Here is a 22,358-nt window from a genome sequence, read left to right as displayed (position 1 = left end):
TCCCTCTCTCTCTCTCCCCCCTCTCTCCCCCCTCTCTCCCCCCTCTCTCCCCCTCTCTCTCCCCCCTCTGTGGGGATCAAACAGGCCTGACTGTGACATTCCTCTCCTGCTCGCCATCGTTTCCCACAATGCATGACACTAAACTGATTGCACCATGTTTTGCAGAGCGAGTAATCAATCAATTTAGTACCCGTGCAAATTGCATAATTATTTCCCATTTAACCAATGGGGGGGAGGGGGGGGCACAGACTTCCATCTGTGTCATTCCTTTGGGAGGATTCGACCATGAGGAGAGTGAATGCAGTCAGCCTCTGTACCTTCTGCGTTGTTTCTGACGCACGTGAACAGACAATAATGCACAGCGAGACTCGAGGGAAATAAACAAACACACGCGCACAGTCACAACAACAATACGACGCGACTAACAACCGCCAAGGCTGGATGACCAATAGGGAATAAATAAGCAGGCGATTTCCCTGTGGGCCTTTGAGCAGATTTCACTGTGTGGCTGCTTAATTCGCCGCTAAAAAGCTGTAATATGCAGCTCTAACGAGAGCAAGTCCAAGGGCCGTTAAACTTCCACGTTGCTCTCAGTCACACCTGTTTTTAAATATCCAGAAGTGACACTCACAGAGGCAACATCCCCTTTTGTGTGTAGGGTTACACAATGGCCACGAAGGACGGTTGTGACACCAACTGGGTTAATCCGCCCCCTTGATATTTGTACCAGGCCAATAAGTTGCCAACTGCTGTCCCGTGATGGCCACTTATGTTGGATTTCATCAATACTGTATAGATTAAATCCAACCACAAAGACATGTTCCCATTGTATGTTTCTGCAAACTGTGATTCGTTAAATGTGGATGTTTCAGAGTCAGGAAATAATTTTTTTATAAATGCGTTTGAAATCCCAATTCAAGCCGGTTTGTATAGAAGTCTATGAGAAAATGACTCTCTTTAGAACCTCAGTAAACATGACTTAAACAAGTGTCCTGTCTCCTTCAAAGCACCATGACGTTAAATAGACCATTAATCAGGGCGGGCTTTAGGGCGTGGCTTGCTTGTGATTGACAGGTCGGTATTTTAATCTTCGATTGACTTTCAACAGCTCATAAAAGTACGTTTAAAGGATTCGGTTGACTAAAGGTGCTGGTGTGTTTTTCAAATATGAACTCATTCATTATGAGGAGCATCAAGTCACAGTTGACTTCTGGTCACACGCAGGATGCGAGGTGAACGTCCTCTGTTGTCTTTTTTTTTTTCCACCAGCCCTTCAGTGGACTTTATACACAACATTACACCAATAACTGTGGCTCCACATCATCTTATCTGTGGGGGAGTCAACGAAAGGCATCCTCGGAATTCAGTGCAGGTCGAGTGAGTAGCGTCCAGCGGACGATAGTTGCAATGTTGCTTTGAAACGTGGGCTGTGTGTGTGTGTGTGTGTGTGTGTGTGTGTGTGTCCTCTGAAGCGAGTGACCCGTGCGTTTGGTGCGGGTTCGGCTCCTGTCTCCCGGCGGGAACGTTTCACAGGCAAGAAAACACAGCTACACTCAAAAAAACAACGCTTTCAACGAACTTAATAAAATCATGGAAATGATTTGCACACTATTTTATTGATTCTTTGAGCATAAAGAAATTATGTTGATACGACTTGATGTATTTGAGTAGGATCAACTTAATTTATTATGGTTGGTTCAACGCATTTTCTTGGGTTGTGTCAAACTCAAATGAATACGGTTGGTTTGACTAATGCCACATTAGTAAAATGTAGGCTAGTCAATGAAGTTAGACCAACCCAAATTATTCAATTTAATCCTGCCCAAGAAAAATAGGTTGGACTAACTCTAATAAATTACGTTGATCCGACTTGAGTATATTATAGTGAACCAACTTAATTGCTTATTGCTTAAAGAAAGCAGTTAAATTATGTTGAAATACTTTCCATGATTTCGCTATAGTAATACTAAAAATGTTAGTGTTAACATTTACCCTGAACCACAACTAAAACTAAGTTTTAACAAAATATACAACTGTTTTGGCTGGAAACAAGACAAATGAGAGATGTTGCAATACAACTGTATTTCTCAAAGTAGGCACTGAATAATGTTTTAATGAGCAGCTTCTCTTATAAACATACATATCAAAAGCTTTTCTCAACTTTCTATGACACTTACACAATTAAAATACATTTTTGAAAGTGCTAACAGTGGTTATTAGTGCAGTCTTGACCTGAACTCTGAAGACTTTGTCTTTGTACAAACATCCCTCTTATCCTCTTACATTCACAACATTCATCTTAAAGACTTGTGATTACTTAATTAATGCACTGGTGAACACGCAGGAATACAGAAAATAATAAACACACACAGAAGTGTCTAATCTGCTTTAGCCATCATAATGTGTCTAACGGGATAGCTTTATTTTGAGAGCTTGTCCTTTTATGGATAGTTTGTTTGGGTCTAGTTCCATTATTATTTTCTGCAGAACTTCAAAAGTATACTTGAGCTCTCGAGGGTAGCTCAAGTTGAGAGCATACACAAGCGCAAGCAACATTGACACTGCAAAGGGTACATTTCCCAACTCGCTCAGCACTTCCACCCCCTCCAGAATGACTCCGACTTCATCTGGGTCATCACTGGGCTCCGCTCCTTCTTTTCGAATCACATGGATCGCAAAGACTGTCTCCGCCATAGCTGTTTGACTGCTTTCAATATTCTGTGACAAAACAGTTAACAAAAGCAATCATTTTTCACTTATGTGCATTACATGCCATTTTTATTGCACTATTTTACTGTATAAACAGCTATCAATAACTTCATTCATTAGGGCTTTCAAAGAATATTCTATATTCAAATAGTTGAAAACAACACTAAGAAGTTAAGTTGGGCCAACTTAATCGTATTTGATCTTACCCAAGTAAAGATAAAGGTAAATGAACATACCGTGTATTCCTTCACCAGCTTCTCTGGATCTTCGTTCAAGTAAACACATAGACCTTTGAGGACGCATTCTCGTCTGACGTCAATGCTGGCAGTCTAAGTATGCAGATAAAATAACATTAGGAACACCATCTAAACCAACCATCTTATTAATCACAATGAGTAACCATGCAATATCAGTGTGTAAATTAGTATGTGAACCCTTGGGATCCAGGGGTGTTAGCAACAAGTGCAGACGACCAATAAAGGCAACAAGTAAGTAAACAAAATACAAAAGTTCTACGAGTAGAATAGCCTCTCTTTAACTTTTCCATTGTCATCATACCTGGGTTATGATGCTCTTGATCTTTCTCCCTTGAACTCCACTTTTCTTGGCATACACCTGGATCAGGTTTTCAGAGTACAGATCCAGCTGGGAGAAGAACTTTGACTGCAAATTGATTGTTGTGATTCTCTTGAATTCCAGGAGACTTGTAGTGGGATGGTGTAGTCAGTGAGGTTGATCCAAGACACACTTTGGGGGATAGCAGACACAGGACACTTTTGCAGTCAGAAATTGCTGCAATAAAGTCAGATAGAACAATCAATTAATATTCATGGAAGTTAAGGCCTCCTAAGTCAGTGACGCGCGAAAAACTCCCGGTTGTTGTGACGCATCAGACCAGTGTGTGCGCGGGGGCCGGGTGGCCAGAGCGGAGCCAGCCCATTGACAGTACTGTACTTTGAAATGTGGAATTAAAATGGAATGGAGATTTGTCTGGTTTGATCAATCATTATTCTAGATAAACTGCATGCTATACATTTTTATATGTATAAATATATATACAGATCGCTCCAAAATAGCGTTTGCCTCCGGCGGGCCGCGGAGAAGCCGCCTTCGGTATAACTGCGGCGGAACGGCGGCTGGCCGTCCGGGAAACGAAGCGGTTGCCGCTGGCGGTGCGCCGGCAAACGTGTTTGCGATTACGTCATACTGTCGCTTCTACTGCCTCTGGAGAACCGCCGATGGTCCGCCGACTCATTGCTATCTTTCTATCTATGAGAGTCGGTAAAACGGCCTGCTATATTTGCCGCGCGCAGCTATTGGCCATGTTCCAAACTAACGTTAGCTACCGTCAATATATATATATATATATATATATATATATATATATATATATATATATATATATATATATATATATATATATATATATATATAATATGACGGTAGTATTACTCTTAGTAAATGAAACGTGTGCTTAGTCATTTATTGTCATTCAAATTCAGCAGTAACGTTAGCGCGCTAATGTAACCCTACAAGGAGTATGCTAACGTCATTAAGTCAACGTCAGCTAGTCGTGAACACCTTATAATATATTGCTAAAACGTTACCTCGTCATTAACAATAGCTCACTGTTCACCATTCACATTGGTAGGTTGCAAAAAGGAGTGACGTAACGTTATATAAGCTAACACGACATTGCTAGCCATGCGCATGGGGACTTTACCCTTTTTAAATGTAGTAAAAAATAACACTACATAAAAAATAGCATAAACAGAACAACGAGCTAAGATATGAAGACATTAATGCACGTATAATTGTTTTACATTTAGAAGGATGGTGATGGATTTCTGCTTACCTTTTCCATGTGCGGCCAACGGTGTATCTTCTTAATCTGGTTCTGACGAAGACTGCCTTCGCCTTGGTTTTCGCGGTCATGCCTGGCTACTCGATTGTCTCAGTTAATCGCAACATGAATGGATCTAATAAACGTTACGTTTTTGAAGTTCATGCCAATCCTACATGACTGAATCACGTTCACATTGAAAACATTAATGAATATCGTTCATTCTACATGTTACACATTAGTAAATGTAACAACCAGCCAATATCCTTTTTTTGAGTGTAAGCAGGGAAATGTCAGCATGGCTTTGCAGGGCTCTGTGGGTGTGTGTGTGTGTGTGTGTGTGGTTTCCTCTTATCTCCTCGAGGCCTCCTGTCCGGCACTCTGAGCCTCTGTGTGTGTGTGTGTGTGTGTGTGTGTGTGTGTGTGCGCGCACGTTAGGACCGCGGCTCAAGATCCTTTTCTCGATGAATCGTTTGCTCGGCCAAAGTCGAGCATCTTTCCGTCCAACGTGTACGTTTTTTTTTGCTGTGAAACCGAGCAGCAAATCACTTGATTTGTGTTTGAAAAATGCTCCAAAAACATGATTTTCTCTCCGCTGACTTGTTGTGGTTTGGGGCTTTGAAGCATTGCGGCTAATGAGGCTGAAGCACGTCGCTGCAGTGAACGAGTCGGCCACAGCGTCGGGACGATGAGCTAAAAGAGGCTAATCAGCCGCTCAGAGCTGTGTGTCACTGTCACTTCAGCCACACCTGCCATTGACATGCATATCATGAGCCTCTGCTGGTATTCATGGGATGTTCGTGCACTAATCGTTGCAGAGGAGGCACCAGGTATAAGAGCAGTGACACCCCCCCCCCCCCTCTACCTGTTGTTATATTTGCAAACATCACCCAGATAGGAGTAAAACATCTGTGGGGGCTAATTTCCACTCTGAATGTGGTGCTGGCTGGGTATCTATTTAAAGCAGCAGGACAGTGCATGTGGAATTGAGTCACAATAAACTGCAGCGTGTGTGCCGGTGATTATGAATGCAACGTGTGGCTCACTGATGTCTTTTTTTTTTATGGCTTTTGGATGAAAATGGAAGGAGCCGTATCAGGCGTTGGCTGCTCAGACAACAGACTTTTTTTTTTTGAAAGGATAATTCATTGATGGTGTTGGTGCTTTCGAGGGAAATGTGTGTACGAGTCTCATATCGCTCTTTGCAGTTGTGTCATCGCTTAAAAAAAAAAAAGGAGGCAGTTTGCTTCTTCGCTGATGTCTTCCTGTGCGACTTCCCAGAAGGCCGAGCTCTGGACCCTATCTGATCAACCGCGGCGCGCGCGTGTTCTGGCCGACGCGGACGGGTTGGGCGGACGCGTCCGCCGTGGCCTTCAAGACGGCGTCTGCTTACTTACTTCCCCACGAACGGTGTCTGTGCCACGCCCCCCCCCCCCCCCCATCTGCCCGCCATGCCAACCTGGTCCACAGTGGTCTTCTTCATCTGCTCACCATCGACGTCCTCCCGTTCCTGTGGAAACGGGGACGCTCTCGGCTCTCCTCCTGACCTTCTGCTCTCACACCGAGGCCTCCTCACCTCGGCTGTCAGCCTGTTGCCGCTGTAATAAGTTCACGTAGTGAACATGTGTGAGTGAAGGGAGGAGGCCAGTGTGTGAGTCATAACTACCCCTTTTTGGCTGTTGTTCCCATGGTTACCCCCCCCCCCCCCCTCCCCTTGTTTTTAGTCGCCCCCACACAATTTAGACACAGAGTGGCCAGTGTGTGTGTGTGTGTGTGTGTGTGTGTGTGAGACTGTGTTAAGGGTTAGAGTTTAGAAAGCTAAGGGGTTTTAATGAGTATCAGCGGGTGTTTGTGTTCTACCGAGTTCTACATCCAACCAGCAGCTCATGAAGTGAACGGAAACGGACACGGCGGCAACCACACTGCGCTCATCGTCACCTTTGATCATCACCCCTTAGATTTGTTCCTCATGGGGAAATAAAAAAAAGAAAAAAAACTGCACAACACAAGCAGGATTCAAAGTGAACGTTTTCGACCGATGCGTCGCGTCGTGGGAGCTCGCCTTTGTGTAACTCCGCGTGTCACTGTCGACATTCCAGCAGTTAGAGGCCCTAACCCCCCCCCCCCCCCCCGCGCGATCAACGGTTTCACGGTGGCAAAGAAGTCTAGCAGCCGAAGACGAGGAAGTTAGTGAGCGGCGCCGAAACCGCTGACGCTGTCATGCTTCCCCGAGAGGACGGATCACGATGACTGTCGTCTGTTCTAATAAGTGACCGACTACTTTATGTTGGACTGATGGTTATTGCTGCAGCAGGTCATTTGCATTGTGCTTAATTTATGATTCCACATTCCTCACAGGGAATTCTCCCCGAAGGGTTTTTCATGCCTTTGTTTTGTTTGGCATGTATTTGAGGAAAGCATCTGTGTGTGTGTGTGTGTGTGTGTGTGTGTGTGTGTGTGTGTGTGTGAGATTATCGCTCAGGTGTCACGTTCAGTTTTTCGCTCATCAATGAGAAAACCAGCAGAAAACCACCGTTTCCAACAGTAAATATAGAACAATGTGACACTTGTGTTGCTGCGGTTGATTGTTTTCACACGTGCTTCCTCTCTCTCTCTCTCTCTCTCCCGCTGACGCTCCAGTGGAGGCCGTGGTGGAGTTCGACTATGAGGCCCAGCAGGACGACGAGTTGAGCCTGACGGTGGGCGACATCATCGTGAACGTGCGGCGGGACGACGGAGGATGGTGGGAGGGCGAGCTGGGCGGGCGAAAGGGCCTGTTCCCGGATAACTTCGTCAGGGTGAGTTGTCACGGTGGGTTTTCTCGCTCGGGCGCCCCGAGTTAACAGGCGGCTTCCACAGTGCGCAGTGAGAGGTGCGCTTGTTTGACCGTGCCTCTGAAACTCTCCGTCACATGGGGTGGGGTTAGATTGTACAGCTACGGTTGAGTGGTCCACAGTGGGTGTGAATGAAGTTCTTCTTCCTGCACATATCATGCCCCTACATCACATACTTGTTTGCATGCATTTATTAAGGTAACTTTTCCTTCATCCATCCTTTGGGGCGACTCAGGCCACAGTAGGCCATAAGACGAGCCGAAAAGAGGTGACAAACTCAATCCGTTTCTACAATCTGAGTAAGCCGACCGGTTGGCGGCCCGTCCTCAGATGGAAGAAGATGCAACGATGACAACACGTGGACACCTGTGGACAACATTTTCTTGCATTTTATCTAGAGCTTTGCGGCAATGAGAAGGAGGAAGTGCATCTTGCTCACTGTACCGTGGGTGGGGGTGTGGGGGGAGGAAATGCATCACAAGACGAGCGAAGAGTGGCGCCCACATGTGGACGGCGCTGCAGAAGAAGTCAGGTGGTGCTGACTGGACGTCACAGCACTCATTAACCATCAGGCAGCTGGACAATGGGCCTGTGAAGTCTGTGTGTGTGCGTGTGTGTGTGTGTGTGCGTGCGTGTGTGTGTGTGTGTGTGTGTGTGTGTGTGGAGCTGTGAGTAATGGCGTAATACCAGACGAGTGTGTCACAGGACTCAGTGATGGGAATCAGCGACAGTAAGCCTCGCAATGCTGACGAGCGTGTGTGCAGGAAATGGACAGTTTGAAAAGGGGGCAGGAAGCGATGGTATGCAAGAACACCCCCCTTCCCCCCACCCCCCCCTCCTCCTCCCCCCCTCTATCTGGTGTGTCTGAGATAATTAGACCATATGTCAAGATCAATGTGTTCAGTTTGACACAGTGAGACAGTTTGGAAAGACGTGTATTTATTTGTGTCCGAGGTCGGCTCAGGTTAACAAACGTTTAAATCGGGGCGGGGCGGTTTAATTCGCTGAAGCAAACGATGTTACTCAGAGTCATGAGACTCACCGAAGATCATTTGTGTATTTATCAAAGCCCGGAGTGTTTCTCATCACCCCCCCCCCCCCCCCCCCCCTACCACGCCCCTTTAAACTTAAGAAATATGTTATATTTAGCATTAAAAAGCAAAGGAAAATGACTGATCCAATCAGTGCCCTCGGTTGCAACATTGTTCTGGGCCAGTGTGACCGGTGCATCGACTTGTTGCAAAAACAATGGGCTTTTTGAAAGGAAGTGAAGTGAAATGAAGGTTTGGGCCATCGTTCCTCTGCGTTTCCCAACGACCGATACAAGCGAAGCTCTCTCTTCTTCTTCTTCTCCTTCTCCTCCCTCGGTGTCTCCACTTCACAGCTTTCCTCTGTCCTCCACCGGCTTGCTCTTACAGGATCTGTGACCGAGCGGGCGACAGAGAAAGGTCACCAGCTCGCCGTAGACGGGATGCACAAATCGGCGTCGAGGCGTCGCGTAAACCCACGTAAACGCGACGCAGAAACCCCCCCCAGCCCCCCCGGACCCGCGGTGCACACTGTGCTGCAGGTGCTTCCTGTTGAGATACGATGAGTCAAGTCGTCTTCCTCTCCTCTTGTCGGCTGGGTTTCCTCTGACTCTGGGTCAGCTCTGATTGCGCTCCGAGCAGTAACGAAGACCCCCCCCCACCCCCCCCCCCCCCGAGCGCAGCACACTTAGGACTTTGTTTTTTTCTTTTGCAGAACCGTGCGGTGGTTATTATTCTCGTGTTCGTGCAGCCTGAATAGAGATAACAGAAGGATTTGAGAACTTGATGTTGCTTTTGAAACACAAAGCCAAAAAGTGAGTAGCGACCGCCTCTCCTTCACGTGAAAAAGGAAAGCTGTTGGCAAAAGGCCGATGTGTGTTTTTACTTCCTTTTTTTTAGCGTAGGTTGACTTGTGTCTTTGAGTTCAGAATGTTTTTTTGTTTTTTTTCACCAGTCGGTCTGTGCAGGAGTTTCAGAATGAATGTGTGTCTATACGTGAAGGCTTCACCTGCAGAATCAGTGTTTATTGCTCTAGCACTGTATTATTACTGCATTATTACTGCATTATTACTGCATTAGCTCTGCATTAGCTCTGCATTAGCTCTGCATTACATTACATGTCATTTGGCTGATGCTTTCATCCAAAGCGACTTACATTGCATTATAACCCGTGCGTTACATTTTGGTGTGTCGGAATGTCACAGATCAGCTACAGCAGAGAGACACTTGAAGGAAAAACGCAGGTGGAAACATCTAGCCTTTCATCTTCTAGAGTGGAATCCACCTATTCTTTTGAATATAAATGGAATATCAATACAGTAATATGTATATATATTATACAGTATATATGAGAGAGGGCAAAGGTGAGAAACCAGTGACAGTGAGTGTCACCGGGCCGCTTCGATCTCATTGAGGTTCGCACCCAGAAACGTCGCTGAAGCCGCACTTCCTCCTGCAGCTCTCAGAATGCGACGAGCTTCGGCTGTTGTCTTGGAAACGTCTTCTCCATGTTGGTGTTTTTTTTAATCTCAGAGGCTGATTAAGGCTTTTTTCTTGTTGGGCCGCCATACACAAACCTGTGTGTGTGTGTGTGTGTGTCTGAGCTTCTGTGAGTCAGTACACCAGTATGCTTCACTGAGCCGCGTTGGCCAGGGGGGGGGGGGGGGGGCAGGGCTTATGAAACAGTGTCACGATGAATGTGGTGGAGAGATGTGAGACGCCGTGTGTAGTTCTTCTGGGTCTCTCTGTGTGTGTGTGTGTGTGTGTGTGTGTGTGTGTGTTTTCTCGTTAACTCGCCCGTCGTTCTTCTCGAGGTCTGGTGTCGGCGAGGGGGGGGGGGCGTGGGGGGGGAGGAGTCAGCGAAGTTGTGTTTGTTGTGTGTTTGTGCGTTTGTCCGAAGGTAAACATCCGGGCTCACCTGGGTAACTGACATCCAACACATCCAACACCCTGCATCTGTATTCATCCAACGTGTTACGTAACCAGTGACCTTCACAGACTGTATTTACAGCATGAGGCAGACAATGTTTGACAAATAATCGCTTTTCATCAAAAGAATTTGAGTGTCCTACTGTTGAGGTGAACTTGTCATTTCAGATTCATCGACTACACCACACGTTAACATCTCCTCTTTCCTTTGCAACAGGAGGTAAAACCTCGTGGTACTTGGTTTTAGTCGGATGTCATAATTAAACATCAATCAGGTTTTCTAAATATCATGTTCCACTATTGGCTTTTGTGTCATCCGGTTTCTTCACAAATACGGTACATTGGATCATGTGATGCTGACGGAGGGGAAAATACTGTGAGGATTTAGCCTCTCAACCCTGTCATTATGTATTATTCATTTATTGCCCTTAAGTTGACATGGACAACATGAATAATGAATCACTATGTTTAATTCAAACATCACTTTTAACGGCTTCTTGTGTCGTGTTCACATTCGTTCCGCTGACTAATTCGTGCCATTTCATTTCCGTTACTTACTTCCTCACCTGAACCTACGTTTCTCTTTTTTTTTTATTGTTCTCCCCCCCCCTCCCCCCCCCCCCCACCTCCTTTGGCTGCTCCTCCTCGTAGGAGATCAAGAAAGAGGGAAAGAGGGACAGAGGACAGGCGAGCATGAGCCGACCGGACCTCTCCAACGGGAGGGCCAGCCCCGTGTCCGACACCAGCGTGCGGTCGGGCCGCAAAGGTACACACACACACACACACACACACACACACACAGACACACACACACACACACACACGTTTATAGATGGTCAGTAGGCAGGTTTATGTTGCCTCAAACATGGATCCTATTTGTGCGAGGGGAGGGTTTGGGTCAAGCATTCCTGGCACACACACTCCATATACACACACACACACACACACACACACACGTGTAAACACGGTGCTCGGATGTAAATACTTCAAGTACTGCATCTCTTGCTGCTTGATTCTACTCGTCATTCCAGAGGAATGTTGTATATTCACTGTATTTACTTGACATCAATGTATGAAATGTTTTAAAAGAAAAGCTGAAAACAGTCAATTATCAGAAAATAAAATAATATAAAAGTAATTAAAAAGTACCGATGAAAGAAGTTTTGTGGTTACACCACGATGATATTAATTCTGTTAACAATCATAGTTAAGCTTGCGCTCTGATTAAGGGTGAGGCCGCTTCCTGCTATGACCTGTTTATAAGCCCATTATAGATTCTTATTTACATTATGTCCTCATCATATAAACCATATGAGTCTATAATTTATCATTAGTTGCAGCATCATTTACCCCCCTCTGCATTTAACACGAGTGGCACCCTGTGGTTAAAAGAGGAAGTGCAGGGCTTACGTCCCAGCTGGTGTGGAGTGAGTCAAGAGGAATGAGCAGGCTAATGAGTGTAAGGCCGGTGGGAAGCGTTTGGTGTCGGAGCTGGTTGGTAAAGACTGTCCTCTAATTGAAAGGTCAAAGGTCGGGCCTTTCAGTCGTCGGGGCTTTTAATAAGTCAGTGACCACGTCTCGCTTATTCTCAAATCTTGGATTATGGATAAGTGATGGAGCCAATTTATGTCACTCGTAGGCCTGAACAATTTTTGTTTATGCTCTTGTGTGTGTGTTTGTGTGTGTGTGTTTGCAGCGGAGCAGATCCGTAAGCGTAGATGTAAAGCGGCGTTCAGCTACGCGCCTCAGCATGAAGACGAGCTCGAGCTGAAAATCGGCGACGTCATCGAGATCATATCGGAGGTGAGACTGGAGTTAATTACGAGTTAATTTACACACTTTATGAAGGTAAAAAGCACAGAATCCCGCCTGTCTTCTGCTGCTGCGATGTCACCTTTAAACTTCAACATAAACTCTTCCCCCTCCGGAGTGTCAGCTTGAATCTGTGTTTTTTTGTGTGTGTGTGTGTTTAGGTCGAGGAGGGCTGGTGGGAAGGATTCGTCAACGGGAAGACCGGAATGTTCCCTTCCAACTTCACCAAAGTCATCCAGACGGAGTCGGAAACGTCCTCCTTGAACACATCGCAGGAGGAGCTGCGCAGCGGGCGCACCAGTAAGTCTCAGCCAATCAGAGGGGGGGGGGAAGCCCCCCCCACACACACACACTCTCCCCTCACATGAAGAAAACATAAGCTGGTGCTTTGGATGTTTGAATTGTCATGACATATTTTAAATAATGAAAATGATTCCAGAGAATTTAAGTTTGCAGAAGTGGTGAAGCTAAAAGCTTTGTTGTGTGTGTGTGTGTGTGTGTGTGTGTGTGTGTGTGTGTGTGTGTGTGTAGGCAAAGACAGCCCAGGCAGTGAAAGCGATGGAGGGGACAGTCGCTCAGAAACGGGGTCGGTGGAAGTCCAGCCCAAGAAGGTACGTCTCCTCCTCTTACGTTCCTGCGTTCTGTGTAAGACTCGCTCACACGGGGGCGAGTCTTACACAGAACGACCCCCCCCCCCCCCCCCCCTACCGGGACCCTGCAGGCCAAAACACAAACCGCGCCGCAGCGTGAGCTTCGCACGCGGTCAGATCGCCTCTTTTAGCCACTCGTTTAGCCGCCGTCGGGAACAAAGCGCCCCGCCCACCCTCAGGGCCACCGTGGGGGGGGGTCAGTGCGTGGAACTCCAACCTCGGGCGTGAGGTTCCTTTTCATCATTGCGCTGAACTGCATCACCGTTTCAACTCTTTCTTTTTTCCACTCGTAGGTCCGAGGGTTTGGCTTTGGCGACATCTTCAAAGACCAGCCCATCAGGCTCAGACCACGCTCCATGGAAGTGGACCCAGAGGGGGACAAGGTGAGGACCCCCCCCCCCCCCCAATCACAGACACACTAACTTCATACATTTTTTAATACAGTGATCATTGTATCCTGAGAAATGAAAGGAAGGAAGTCCCGGCCCCCCTGGCTCCTCCCCTTCCTCTCTTTAAGTTTAACAGCACAGGAAGTGGTTTTATGTTGACACACACACGTACACATCCTGCAGGGATTTGACAAGCAAAGCAGAAGTGAGAGCCCGGCGGGGCGAGAGGGAGGAGGGAGGAGGGAGGAGGGAGGAGGGGAGGCTGACGTTCACATATTCACACCCACCGTCTCCCGCTGCCGGCGCTGATGCAGCGAGGCCGCGTCTGTCCGCCTGCGTTCGCCTGGAACCGGAGGAGAGGACGGTAGGCTCGCGCTTTCTCCGCTTCTGCTCATTGGTTTTGGTTTTCTTCCTTTTAGCCTCTCTTTTTATTTATTTATTTATTTATTTATTTTTGGTCTCCTCTCGTCGCGCATCGTGGTTCCCGCGAGGTCACGCCGAGTCCGGCGTTGAGCCGCGGCGCCGTTCGGCGGAGGCGGCCTTAAGGTGGCTGGAGGCGGCGGTGGATGATACAAAGTACCGTTTGGAAGGCTGTGCCAGGGACACATTTTCTAGGCTTTAATCTTTTTTTTTTTTTTTTTAGGGCTTCGAGGATTAAAGGAATTGGTGTCAGTGGTGTCTGGCGAGGCGGATGCTTATTTGAAGGGATGTCGAAACGAGGGTTTGTTCACCCAAATGTTGGGAAATAGAAAAGTGTAGATTTCTGTAAAATGTCTGCACCACAAGGGAGAAGCAAATATGTTTGTAAATGTGGTGAACTATATTCATGACAACGAAATTCCCAAAAAGTATTTAGTAAAATACTTAAGGCTTAAGCAGGTTTTAAATCAGGAGACTTAAAACTCAATTAAAAACCTGAGGTTTTTTTCCTCGTTCTCCTAAAGTCGAAATAAGAAGCCGTTGCTAAATTGCGCATGTGGAACATGTCACCCTCCTGAGGGGTAAACAGAAGCGAGACTAATGGCCGACGGAAGGGAGAGACGCAGGATGGAAACAGGAAGTAAATGAAGAAGGTGGTTGAAACGCTAAAGACCCGTCTGCAAAGGGTTGGGATCGAAACCTGCGGCTCCTCCGGACATCTGAGGGACGTCCCTCCGCTGTCCCGCTGGGCGGGAGACGCTTGGGGTTCCTTTTATGGAGGGACACGTCTCCCTAATGAGGTGACAGCGTCCACTTTGGGACGGAACCAGAAGGTCGTTTAAGACGACGGGCAGCTGGTTAAAGAAACTCTTTGACTGATTTATAATATGTGGATGTTTGTGATGTCTGAGCTCTACGCTTTAATCACCTGATCACTTAGTTGGTGAATGAAAATATAGTATACCCAACATATAATAATATGACTATAATCCCACAACCTACAAACTAAGTTCATACTGAGACTAAAAGCCACTATTCTAAAGGTTTGATTTAGCCAATGAATGAATGAATGGTGTAAAGTGTGGGTTTGTATTATAGTGTCTTTTTGCTCATTGTGTGTTTTGCGCCATAAAAAGGCGTAAAAAGCCTCCAGTGAAACCCGACCGTGTGAAAGTTACAGTAAAGCAGTCAAACTGACGGCGGGATTGAAATTCCTGCATCTGGTCACATTTTGGGTTACAGCGACGCGGCCTTGAAGCAGCCAGATGTACGCTAGAGCAAATGCAGCTGTGGGGTCATGTGACGTTCCCCCCCCCCCCCCTTGCGCTAAGAATGAAAACAGTTGGAAATATTTACTGTTCAAGTCCCTCCAAAAATAGTCCAACTGGCGTCATTTCCTGCTACAAACAAACTGTTCCATTAATTTCTGGTTAATCAAGGTTTGACAAACAGAAAATATGAAGAGCTTTTAAAACAAATTAAACTACCAGTATAAAATATCTAGGCCGTACTATTTGAGAATTTCAAATGAAACAACATATGTATATATATGCAGACTGCAACTAAGTGACGCTCCTGAGTGAGTGAAGACCTTCTTATTAACAACCTGCTCACGTAAGGTACCAAAACCCAAACAATACTTATTTTTAGGTTAATATTGTTACAATTTCTGATAATATATTGTCCTAAATGCTATAGATCATACCCACTGTATTTTTACAGTATATTATTGAACATTATATCTAGTTACTTTTATTTGCGTAGGATCGTGATACTTCCTGTGTCAGTCTATAAGAGGCACAGAAACACGTGATGCTTGGACATCGGTCTCTGTGATGTTGTCTCGATGCTCGTGGCACCACATGGCTCTCATTAGAGGGGGGGTGGTTTCACTCCCTGAAGCAGAACAGAACTGTGTGTGTTTTCGGGACAGACCGGGTCTTGTGAATGTGAATGTGTGTGTGTTTTCCTGTGGAAGAGCCACCCTGGTTCCACAAACACCGTCGAGGGATCCACTCCAGCCGGAAAACAACGGCTCCTTTAATAACCTTCACCAACAACACACATGCGCACACACACATGCGCACACACACACACACACACTGTGCATCATGCAGCAGCTCGGTGGCCACCTCATCCTCTCTAATTAGACGGTCAGATGACAGCTGTGAGGCTCAGCTATTGGATTGTCGTAATATTGGGACCAACATCCAGAAACTTCAATTTCTTCAGTTTTTGTCAGTTACTCGTACTGATATTCTTGTTTTATTTCTATTTCATATGTGCAAACGTTCCTCCTCCGTGCAAACGGCTTCCCTCTGGATGAACATTCTTCTACCTTGACGGCCAAGTGCTGATTAGCTAATGTTAGCATGCTAACGCGTGGAACTAAGTGTGAGGGGTCGACGAGCAGGATCATTAGAAGCTCCGCCCACTCCCTCACGAGAGCATTGGGATCAGGTGTGTGTGTGTGTGGGGCGGGGTGGTGGAGAGACACACACACACACCTGAAGTCCATCTCCTCGTCGGGAAGGCGCACAGACGTGAGTCACTGTCGGTCCTCAGAGCTCCAGGGTCGGAGAGCGCTGAGGCCGGTAAGTCGACTAGCGGCCCGGCAGCAGGGTGGTGTCACCGTTTTTAGGTTTTCGTGTTGGAGCTCCTGACGGAGCCACGTTTTCTGTTGTTTTGCTTTGATTAAAGAACCTGAAGTACTTCGGTTCTGCCCCTGTGTCCTCCGTACACACCATTGAAGTAAACGTCTTACAGAGAAACTGTGATTCTTCTTTTAGACCTAAACGATGATGGCAGAAAAGATGAATCGTTGAATGAGTCATCTGTAGCAGCGATATTAGTGAGTGAACCCCGGCTGAATCAAAGCGGGTCACAATATTCTCTGGAGATGTCTGTGAAACAAGAACAGGAAGTCCAAACCAAAACCCGGTGGTTACACAGACTAAAATAAGACGGATTGCCCCACCCTCCTCCTCCTCCTCCTCCTCCTCCCCCCCCCCTCCTCGCCTGCGGTCACCATGTGAAATCTGCTGCTGATGTACATCCGAGCATCGGGGAGGTGACACTGAAGGTTTTTCCCCCTCCGCCCTTTCAGGTCAACGACGGGATAGCGGCGAGCGTTCCCCCGGAAACCATGAAGACCGAACCTGACGGTAAAGCCAAAGGTGAGAAGTGAACACTAATCGAAACGTTGAAATCAATACATCCCATTGTTTTTGCATTAATAAAACCAAACCTCCTGTAACGCTTTTATTTTTGAACAAACAAGTCCTACTTCTTCACTTCTGAATTTGATTGACAGGTCGGGAGGTGTGTAAAGTCCTCTTTCCGTATGAAGCCCAAAACGAAGACGAGCTGTCTCTAAAAGAGGGAGAAATCGTCAACATCATCACAAAGGTGATCCTGTGTGTTTTTAATGTGTGAGTTTTTTTTTTTTTTTAACCCTACGCTACATACGCGGAGGCTTTAAACGCGCAGCTCTCTCTCTCTCCGGTGCAGGAGTGTCCCGACGCCGGCTGGTGGAAGGGGGAGATCGGGGGACGGAAAGGTGTCTTCCCAGACAACTTTGTCAAGCTGCTAGACGTGGATAAAGAGGTAATTCCGGTGCGGGCGCAACGCGCAGGAGCTTTCGGAGACATGATACGTGAACGTGTTTTCCCCGTGTTGCTGTTTTCCCAGAGACCAAAGAAACCGCCTCCTCCCTGTGCACCTTCGGCTAAGCACACCGCAGGTACGGTAACACGTTTATTTCCTCTCTGCCCGCTTGTTCATGTTCTGAGAGGAAAAGAAACCTGTGAAAAATCTGACCTGTAGAGCGAAGGTCGGAGGTCAAGAAGGTTCCTCCCGAGCGACCCGATCACCTGCCACAGAGAGACCAGGATCGAGGTACAGTCCAGAGCGCTCCGGCCCGCCCTCCATCGCCTGCATCGCTCTGCCCGTCTGGCAGATCCCTCACTAACCCAACGCGCTTATTGATCATTGATCATATACGTTTTATCTGGTGGTGGCGGCGGCGGCGTAACAGAGACTCGGTCGATGAGGAAACCGTGTTTTCCGGGTTGTAAAGGAACACGGTGCAGGTCTCTGGTGGAACAATCGATCGCTTGAACTCTGTCTTCCGGGGGACAAAGCTTTTAATTGAGGAAATGCCGTCAGCGCGATTCAGTGTGCAGCAGGAAGCGCTTCCCGTTGTCTCATTGTAGGAAAACACACACGATCGCTTTTATGTTTCATTTATTTGACCAGCTTGCTTTGAACCGATTTGATACCAATAAGACAATGAATTTATAAAGAATTTAGGGCTGTCAATAAACTTACCTAATTAATTGCACATTTTGAAATTCATTAATCTCGATTAATGGCGATTTAATGAATGTTGTTTTTCTAAATCTTAGTAATCACTTTAGAAAACGTGTATTTTAAACTCTTGTTTTAATTGTATTTGTTGTTTTAAACACAAAACTACACACATGTAGATCAGAACATGTTGATCTAGCGACTCTTCCTGTTGGCCTCATGTAAGGTTACTTTGTTCTCAACTCGCCATCATTTACTGGCTGTGTTTTGAAGTGCCAACAATCTCCCCACATTTGGCCGGGACGTTTTCAAACCACGGCCTTTCAGCGACACAGTGGTGGTCCTCTGGAGACTGTGCCGCGCAGGGTAAAGATGTTGAGATGGAAGAAGCCTAGCAGCTAGCTTAGCCCAGCAAAGAGCTTAACCTAGCAGAGAGCTTAGCCCAGCAGCTAGCTTAGCCCAGCAGCTAGCTTAGCCTAGCAGAGAGCTTAGCATAGCAGTGCTTTAGGTCTTCTGTTTGACACGTGGAGTAATTCCTCTGCACAGTTCTCTGCTGTATGTCGCGCCTGTTTGTTTTACTTCTGATGCAAAAAGCTCTCTCCGTCTTGCTGTAACTGAGTGCAGACCGCGGTCAACTTGGTAAACAAGCGTACGTTAACTGCCTTTTAAAATATTTTGTTGCATTAATTCGGCCACATTAATCTCATAGATTAACGCGGCGGCGCGGACGCTACGCTGCGGCCGACAAGGAGGTTGACGAGGAACCTACGCGGCCCCAAACGCTTCAGACCCCTGTTCACGAGATTTGTAAATTAATGCATCCGTTGTTCCCGGTGGTTTTAGCGCTTTTAGGACGGGCTCAGTTTGGTCTGTAAGTCGTGAGACGGATGCTGGGAGAGGAAAGATCCGTTCTTCTAGGGATTCCTTTATTTTTTTGTGAATTGTCATACGGGGTTATTATCATCGTTTGACTTTTTTTGCCCCTGAAATCTACTGGAGTGGAAGCAAAAGGATTCTGTTTATTTGTCAAATAAATCCCTTACTAAATCTCATCCTCATAAACTAAATCCCAACTGCTTCCTTCTTTGCTGCTTGTTTCGGTGACTCTGGACCTTTCCTCCTCTCATGAGCACTTCCTACCTTCTCTTCCTACCTGCATTGTGCGACTGTGTGTCACTGTTTGTATCGTACAATAAGCCTGTTCTTTTTTCCCTTTTTTTTAACATCCATGTGTGTCTGGTTGTTGTGGTGTGTGTGTGTGTGCGCGCTCAGGTGAAGATGTGAAGCTTGGAGACATCCCAAAGCCCTTCCTCCCATCTACCCATCCCAAGAAACCCCACCCCCCCAAAGGCACCTCCTCTTCCTCACAACCCCCTCGGCGTCCCGAGAGACCGCCAAGTCTGGCGTCAGTACACACACACACACGTGCAAAATCCCAGATACTCGTGAGCGTTCACAGCCTAACGTTGTCGTATGGTTTACCTGCTCAGGTGCGAAAGCCCCAAGTCAGAGGGCGGGGCTTCGACACCAGATTCTGCCCCTGACAGGTCAAATGACGCTGGTGAGTTGGACAGACACGGTCGCATCGAACCCGCTGAGTTTAAAACGTGGCGCCGCGGTGACCGTCGGAGCGCTCCGTCTCTTTGACCCTCCCGTCCCCTCCCAGCTGACCACCAGCTGCTCTCTTGTGTTACAGACGTGGACCTCGACGTCGTGGTGGCGACCACAGAGAAGCTGAGTCACCCGACGGCGTCGCGGCCGAGGGTGACGGACCGCCGGCCTCGATCGCAGATCATCTCGGCAGTGAGTGTCTTTCGTCCTCGGCTTTAAAGGGCATATTTCTGATGCCAATTTCTGACCCTTTGCCCTGAACGGATGACGCTTTGTTGCAGTCCTCCCTGTCCAGCATCGACCTGGACTCCCCGGCAGCGATGGACAGGAAGGAGAGGCAGGAGCCCGAGTCCGTGCCCAGCAGACCCGGAGACGTTTCCGCGAGGAAAGGGGTCCCCGCTGTCCCTGTACGACCTCCTTCGTTATCACCACTTTGTCCAGCAGAGGGCGCCACGCCACAGACTTCCATGTTCCTGTGCAGTGTGCAAACCGCAGATTATGATGCTTTAGTAATGTAGCGTTATTTTATTACAAAGGGAATCTGAACCAAGAAGAAGTGCAGTTTGTTCTTGACATAATTCAAGTTTTAAAAGTCTTTCGGTCGGCAATCTACAAACAAATCTGACCAACGGGTTAAACGTGTTTCCTGTAATCCAGATTCCTGACTGCACAGAGCTCCTCAGTATCGTGAAAAAAGCACAACGACCAGGTTGTATTTGAGATATGTCCTGATCCCATCTCTGACCTGTGTTCGCCTGCAGGTACCTGAGGGTAAAGCACCGCCGCCCACCAAGCCCTCCACCCTGACCCCGCCCAGCGCCAGCCACCGCCCCTCGTCCCCCCCCTCGGGTCTGAGCCCCTCCCCCGAGCTAAGGCATTCACCTCTGACCCCCCCGACTCTGGAGGAACTCAGGAGGCAGCTGAGGGACCTGAGGTCTTCCGTAGAACAGCTGAAGAGCCAGCACAAGTACGTTATATCACCAAAGAGGCTTTTTATTAATGATGGTTCAGATTCCTCCTTTTTGTTGTATTGTTTACTTAATTTTCTGTATTATTCCATTTAATGTTTGTGTAATCCACTTCTATTTGCCATCTTGTGATGTCGTAATCCCAGCTCCGCCCATCTAAAGCACTCAAAGTTCAAACTAATTTTATCATTACGCACGCATGACTGTGTGTGTGTGTGTGTGTACACAAGCATGTGTATAGCTCTGAGTCATAGTGCCATTGTGTGTTTTTCAGGAAAGAGATGAAACAGTTGAACAGCGCGCTGGATGACGAGCGCAGGATTCGTATCAGTTTACAGGTGAGACTCGTAAAGTTTAGATGAAGAAACAAAGACGGTTCTGAAATGAATTGTGTTAATTAAAAAGGATTAATGATCTTAAACCATAATGTAATCCGGAGAGGATTTTAAGAGCAGCGGCTGATCGTCTTTAACGTGTGTGTGTGTGTGTGTGTGTGTGTCTTTGTTGGACAGATGGAAGTAGAAGTAGAGGACATAAAGAAGAGCATGTCGAAGTGAAGACTAAAGCATCCTCGTCGAAGGCCAACATTTAAAAACATTCTCCCTGTCGGCCAAAACAAAGTTTGTGCCAAATGATGGTCATGAGCATCAGCAACAATACCGTACCCCCCCCACCCTGACGTCGCCTTATCCAGCGTTTACTTATTTGTTCTCATTTTTAAGAGGCCTCTCTTGTGACGTTTACTGCCATCTCGTAAAAGCTCGCCGCGCCGCCGGCGCTGTCACTGGCCGCGTGTTGCCGTGGTGATGGAAAGATGACCCAGAGGCTGCCGTGGCGACCCCGCTGGTTCTTGAGCCTAAAGGAGACCCAAACTTCCTAGTCTGTGTCCACTCTGCGGCCTTCACCTCTTCACTGTGTGTGTGTGTATGTGTGTGTGAGAGAGTGTTTTTGCATGCACGTGGGGACTTGCAGTCAGATTTGGGGACATCTTCAAAGTCTTTAGGTCTCCTCGTTAACATCAGGGTTGGATTGTCTCACACATTGAGCTTGATGTTTCTATGGTACACTGCAGGCGGAGGATTTTTTTGTCATGAACAGCCCAAACCTTTTTCTTCTTGATGTCATGACTTTAACAGTAGTCCAATATTCCGCCTGTTGGTAAAGGCTAAAACTATAAGCACAGGAGTCTTCCCACCCCCCCCCCCCCCCTTATCAGTTGAATTTAGTCTTTCCAACACCACAGCAGCTGATACTACAGGTGCTAATTAAAGGAATAGTCTTGTCACAGCTTATTCACATGATTTGATGAGCAAATCAATGCCGATCTAGTATTCCTTTAACCGAATCTACAACCGCCCTGTAATGTTTGGCTGTGATGTCACTGCATGGACACCTGTATTTATTACCCTTCAGGTGTGGAGTGTTGCCTTCTGGACCAAAAAGAACAATTTCACCTTGTTTTGCACTTCATTTGCGCCACAATTCCAGAAATCTAAATGAAACCGCTGTGCTGGTCGCACCCCCCCCCCCCCCCCCTCCCTCAATGAAAAATCTAAGATGGAATGTTGTCAGAGAAAGGACCTCACAGGTCAGGTGTGTGCAAGAGAGAATGTGGTAGCATGTCCCTTCCTTAAATGTGCACAGAATCTATGGCAACCCGTCACTGTGGCCTTCCTGCTCTCGACTCCAAATCGTTCGTTTTCTCACTTTTTTTTCTTTTTTTTTTCGTACGACAACAAGAAAAATGCTACAACTGAGTCTGCAAGTTGTTCTTTTGACTCTGTCCTTTCTCTCCGGGATGGTGATAAATATATACTTTTATATTTCAGTGTAATAAAGATGCTATTATGTACTGTA

General features: G+C 47.0%; 1 protein-coding gene and 1 long non-coding RNA gene across 4 annotated transcripts in view; one reads left to right on the top strand and one right to left on the bottom strand.

Moving 5' to 3' along the window:
* sh3kbp1 (SH3-domain kinase binding protein 1) overlaps positions 1–22,358 on the top strand; it is a 26,892-nt gene extending 4,534 nt beyond the window's left edge. The window contains exons 3-20 of one of the 3 annotated variants that reach the window (XM_062559290.1): positions 7,193–7,350; positions 10,995–11,109; positions 12,040–12,146; positions 12,317–12,455; positions 12,687–12,766; positions 13,099–13,188; positions 16,721–16,790; positions 16,928–17,022; positions 17,125–17,220; positions 17,305–17,356; positions 17,440–17,511; positions 19,195–19,327; positions 19,413–19,483; positions 19,619–19,725; positions 19,815–19,940; positions 20,295–20,500; positions 20,776–20,839; positions 21,014–22,358. In XM_062559290.1, the coding sequence (XP_062415274.1) occupies positions 7,193–7,350; positions 10,995–11,109; positions 12,040–12,146; positions 12,317–12,455; positions 12,687–12,766; positions 13,099–13,188; positions 16,721–16,790; positions 16,928–17,022; positions 17,125–17,220; positions 17,305–17,356; positions 17,440–17,511; positions 19,195–19,327; positions 19,413–19,483; positions 19,619–19,725; positions 19,815–19,940; positions 20,295–20,500; positions 20,776–20,839; positions 21,014–21,058 (1,826 nt within the window). In that variant the 3' untranslated portion in view covers positions 21,059–22,358. Of the gene's footprint in view, positions 1–7,192; positions 7,351–9,149; positions 9,230–10,994; positions 11,110–12,039; positions 12,147–12,316; positions 12,456–12,686; positions 12,767–13,098; positions 13,189–16,720; positions 16,791–16,927; positions 17,023–17,124; positions 17,221–17,304; positions 17,357–17,439; positions 17,512–19,194; positions 19,328–19,412; positions 19,484–19,618; positions 19,726–19,814; positions 19,941–20,294; positions 20,501–20,775; positions 20,840–21,013 lie in introns of those variants that run through there. The other 2 variants (XM_062559291.1, XM_037456621.2) reach the window with 2 other exon arrangements.
* Positions 1,589–4,825, bottom strand: LOC119222065 (uncharacterized). The gene is made up of 4 exons (XR_009942765.1): positions 4,565–4,825; positions 3,268–3,501; positions 2,946–3,038; positions 1,589–2,718 (listed from the first exon to the last, which is right to left on the bottom strand). It is a non-coding gene; the product is annotated as an uncharacterized LOC119222065 (long non-coding RNA).

The sequence above is a fragment of the Pungitius pungitius genome, chromosome 19 (assembly GCF_949316345.1).
Source record: "Pungitius pungitius chromosome 19, fPunPun2.1, whole genome shotgun sequence".
Lineage (NCBI taxonomy): Eukaryota > Metazoa > Chordata > Actinopteri > Perciformes > Gasterosteidae > Pungitius > Pungitius pungitius.
The sequence above is the reverse complement of the archived record's forward strand: the minus strand, read 5'-3'. Positions and strand labels throughout refer to the sequence as shown.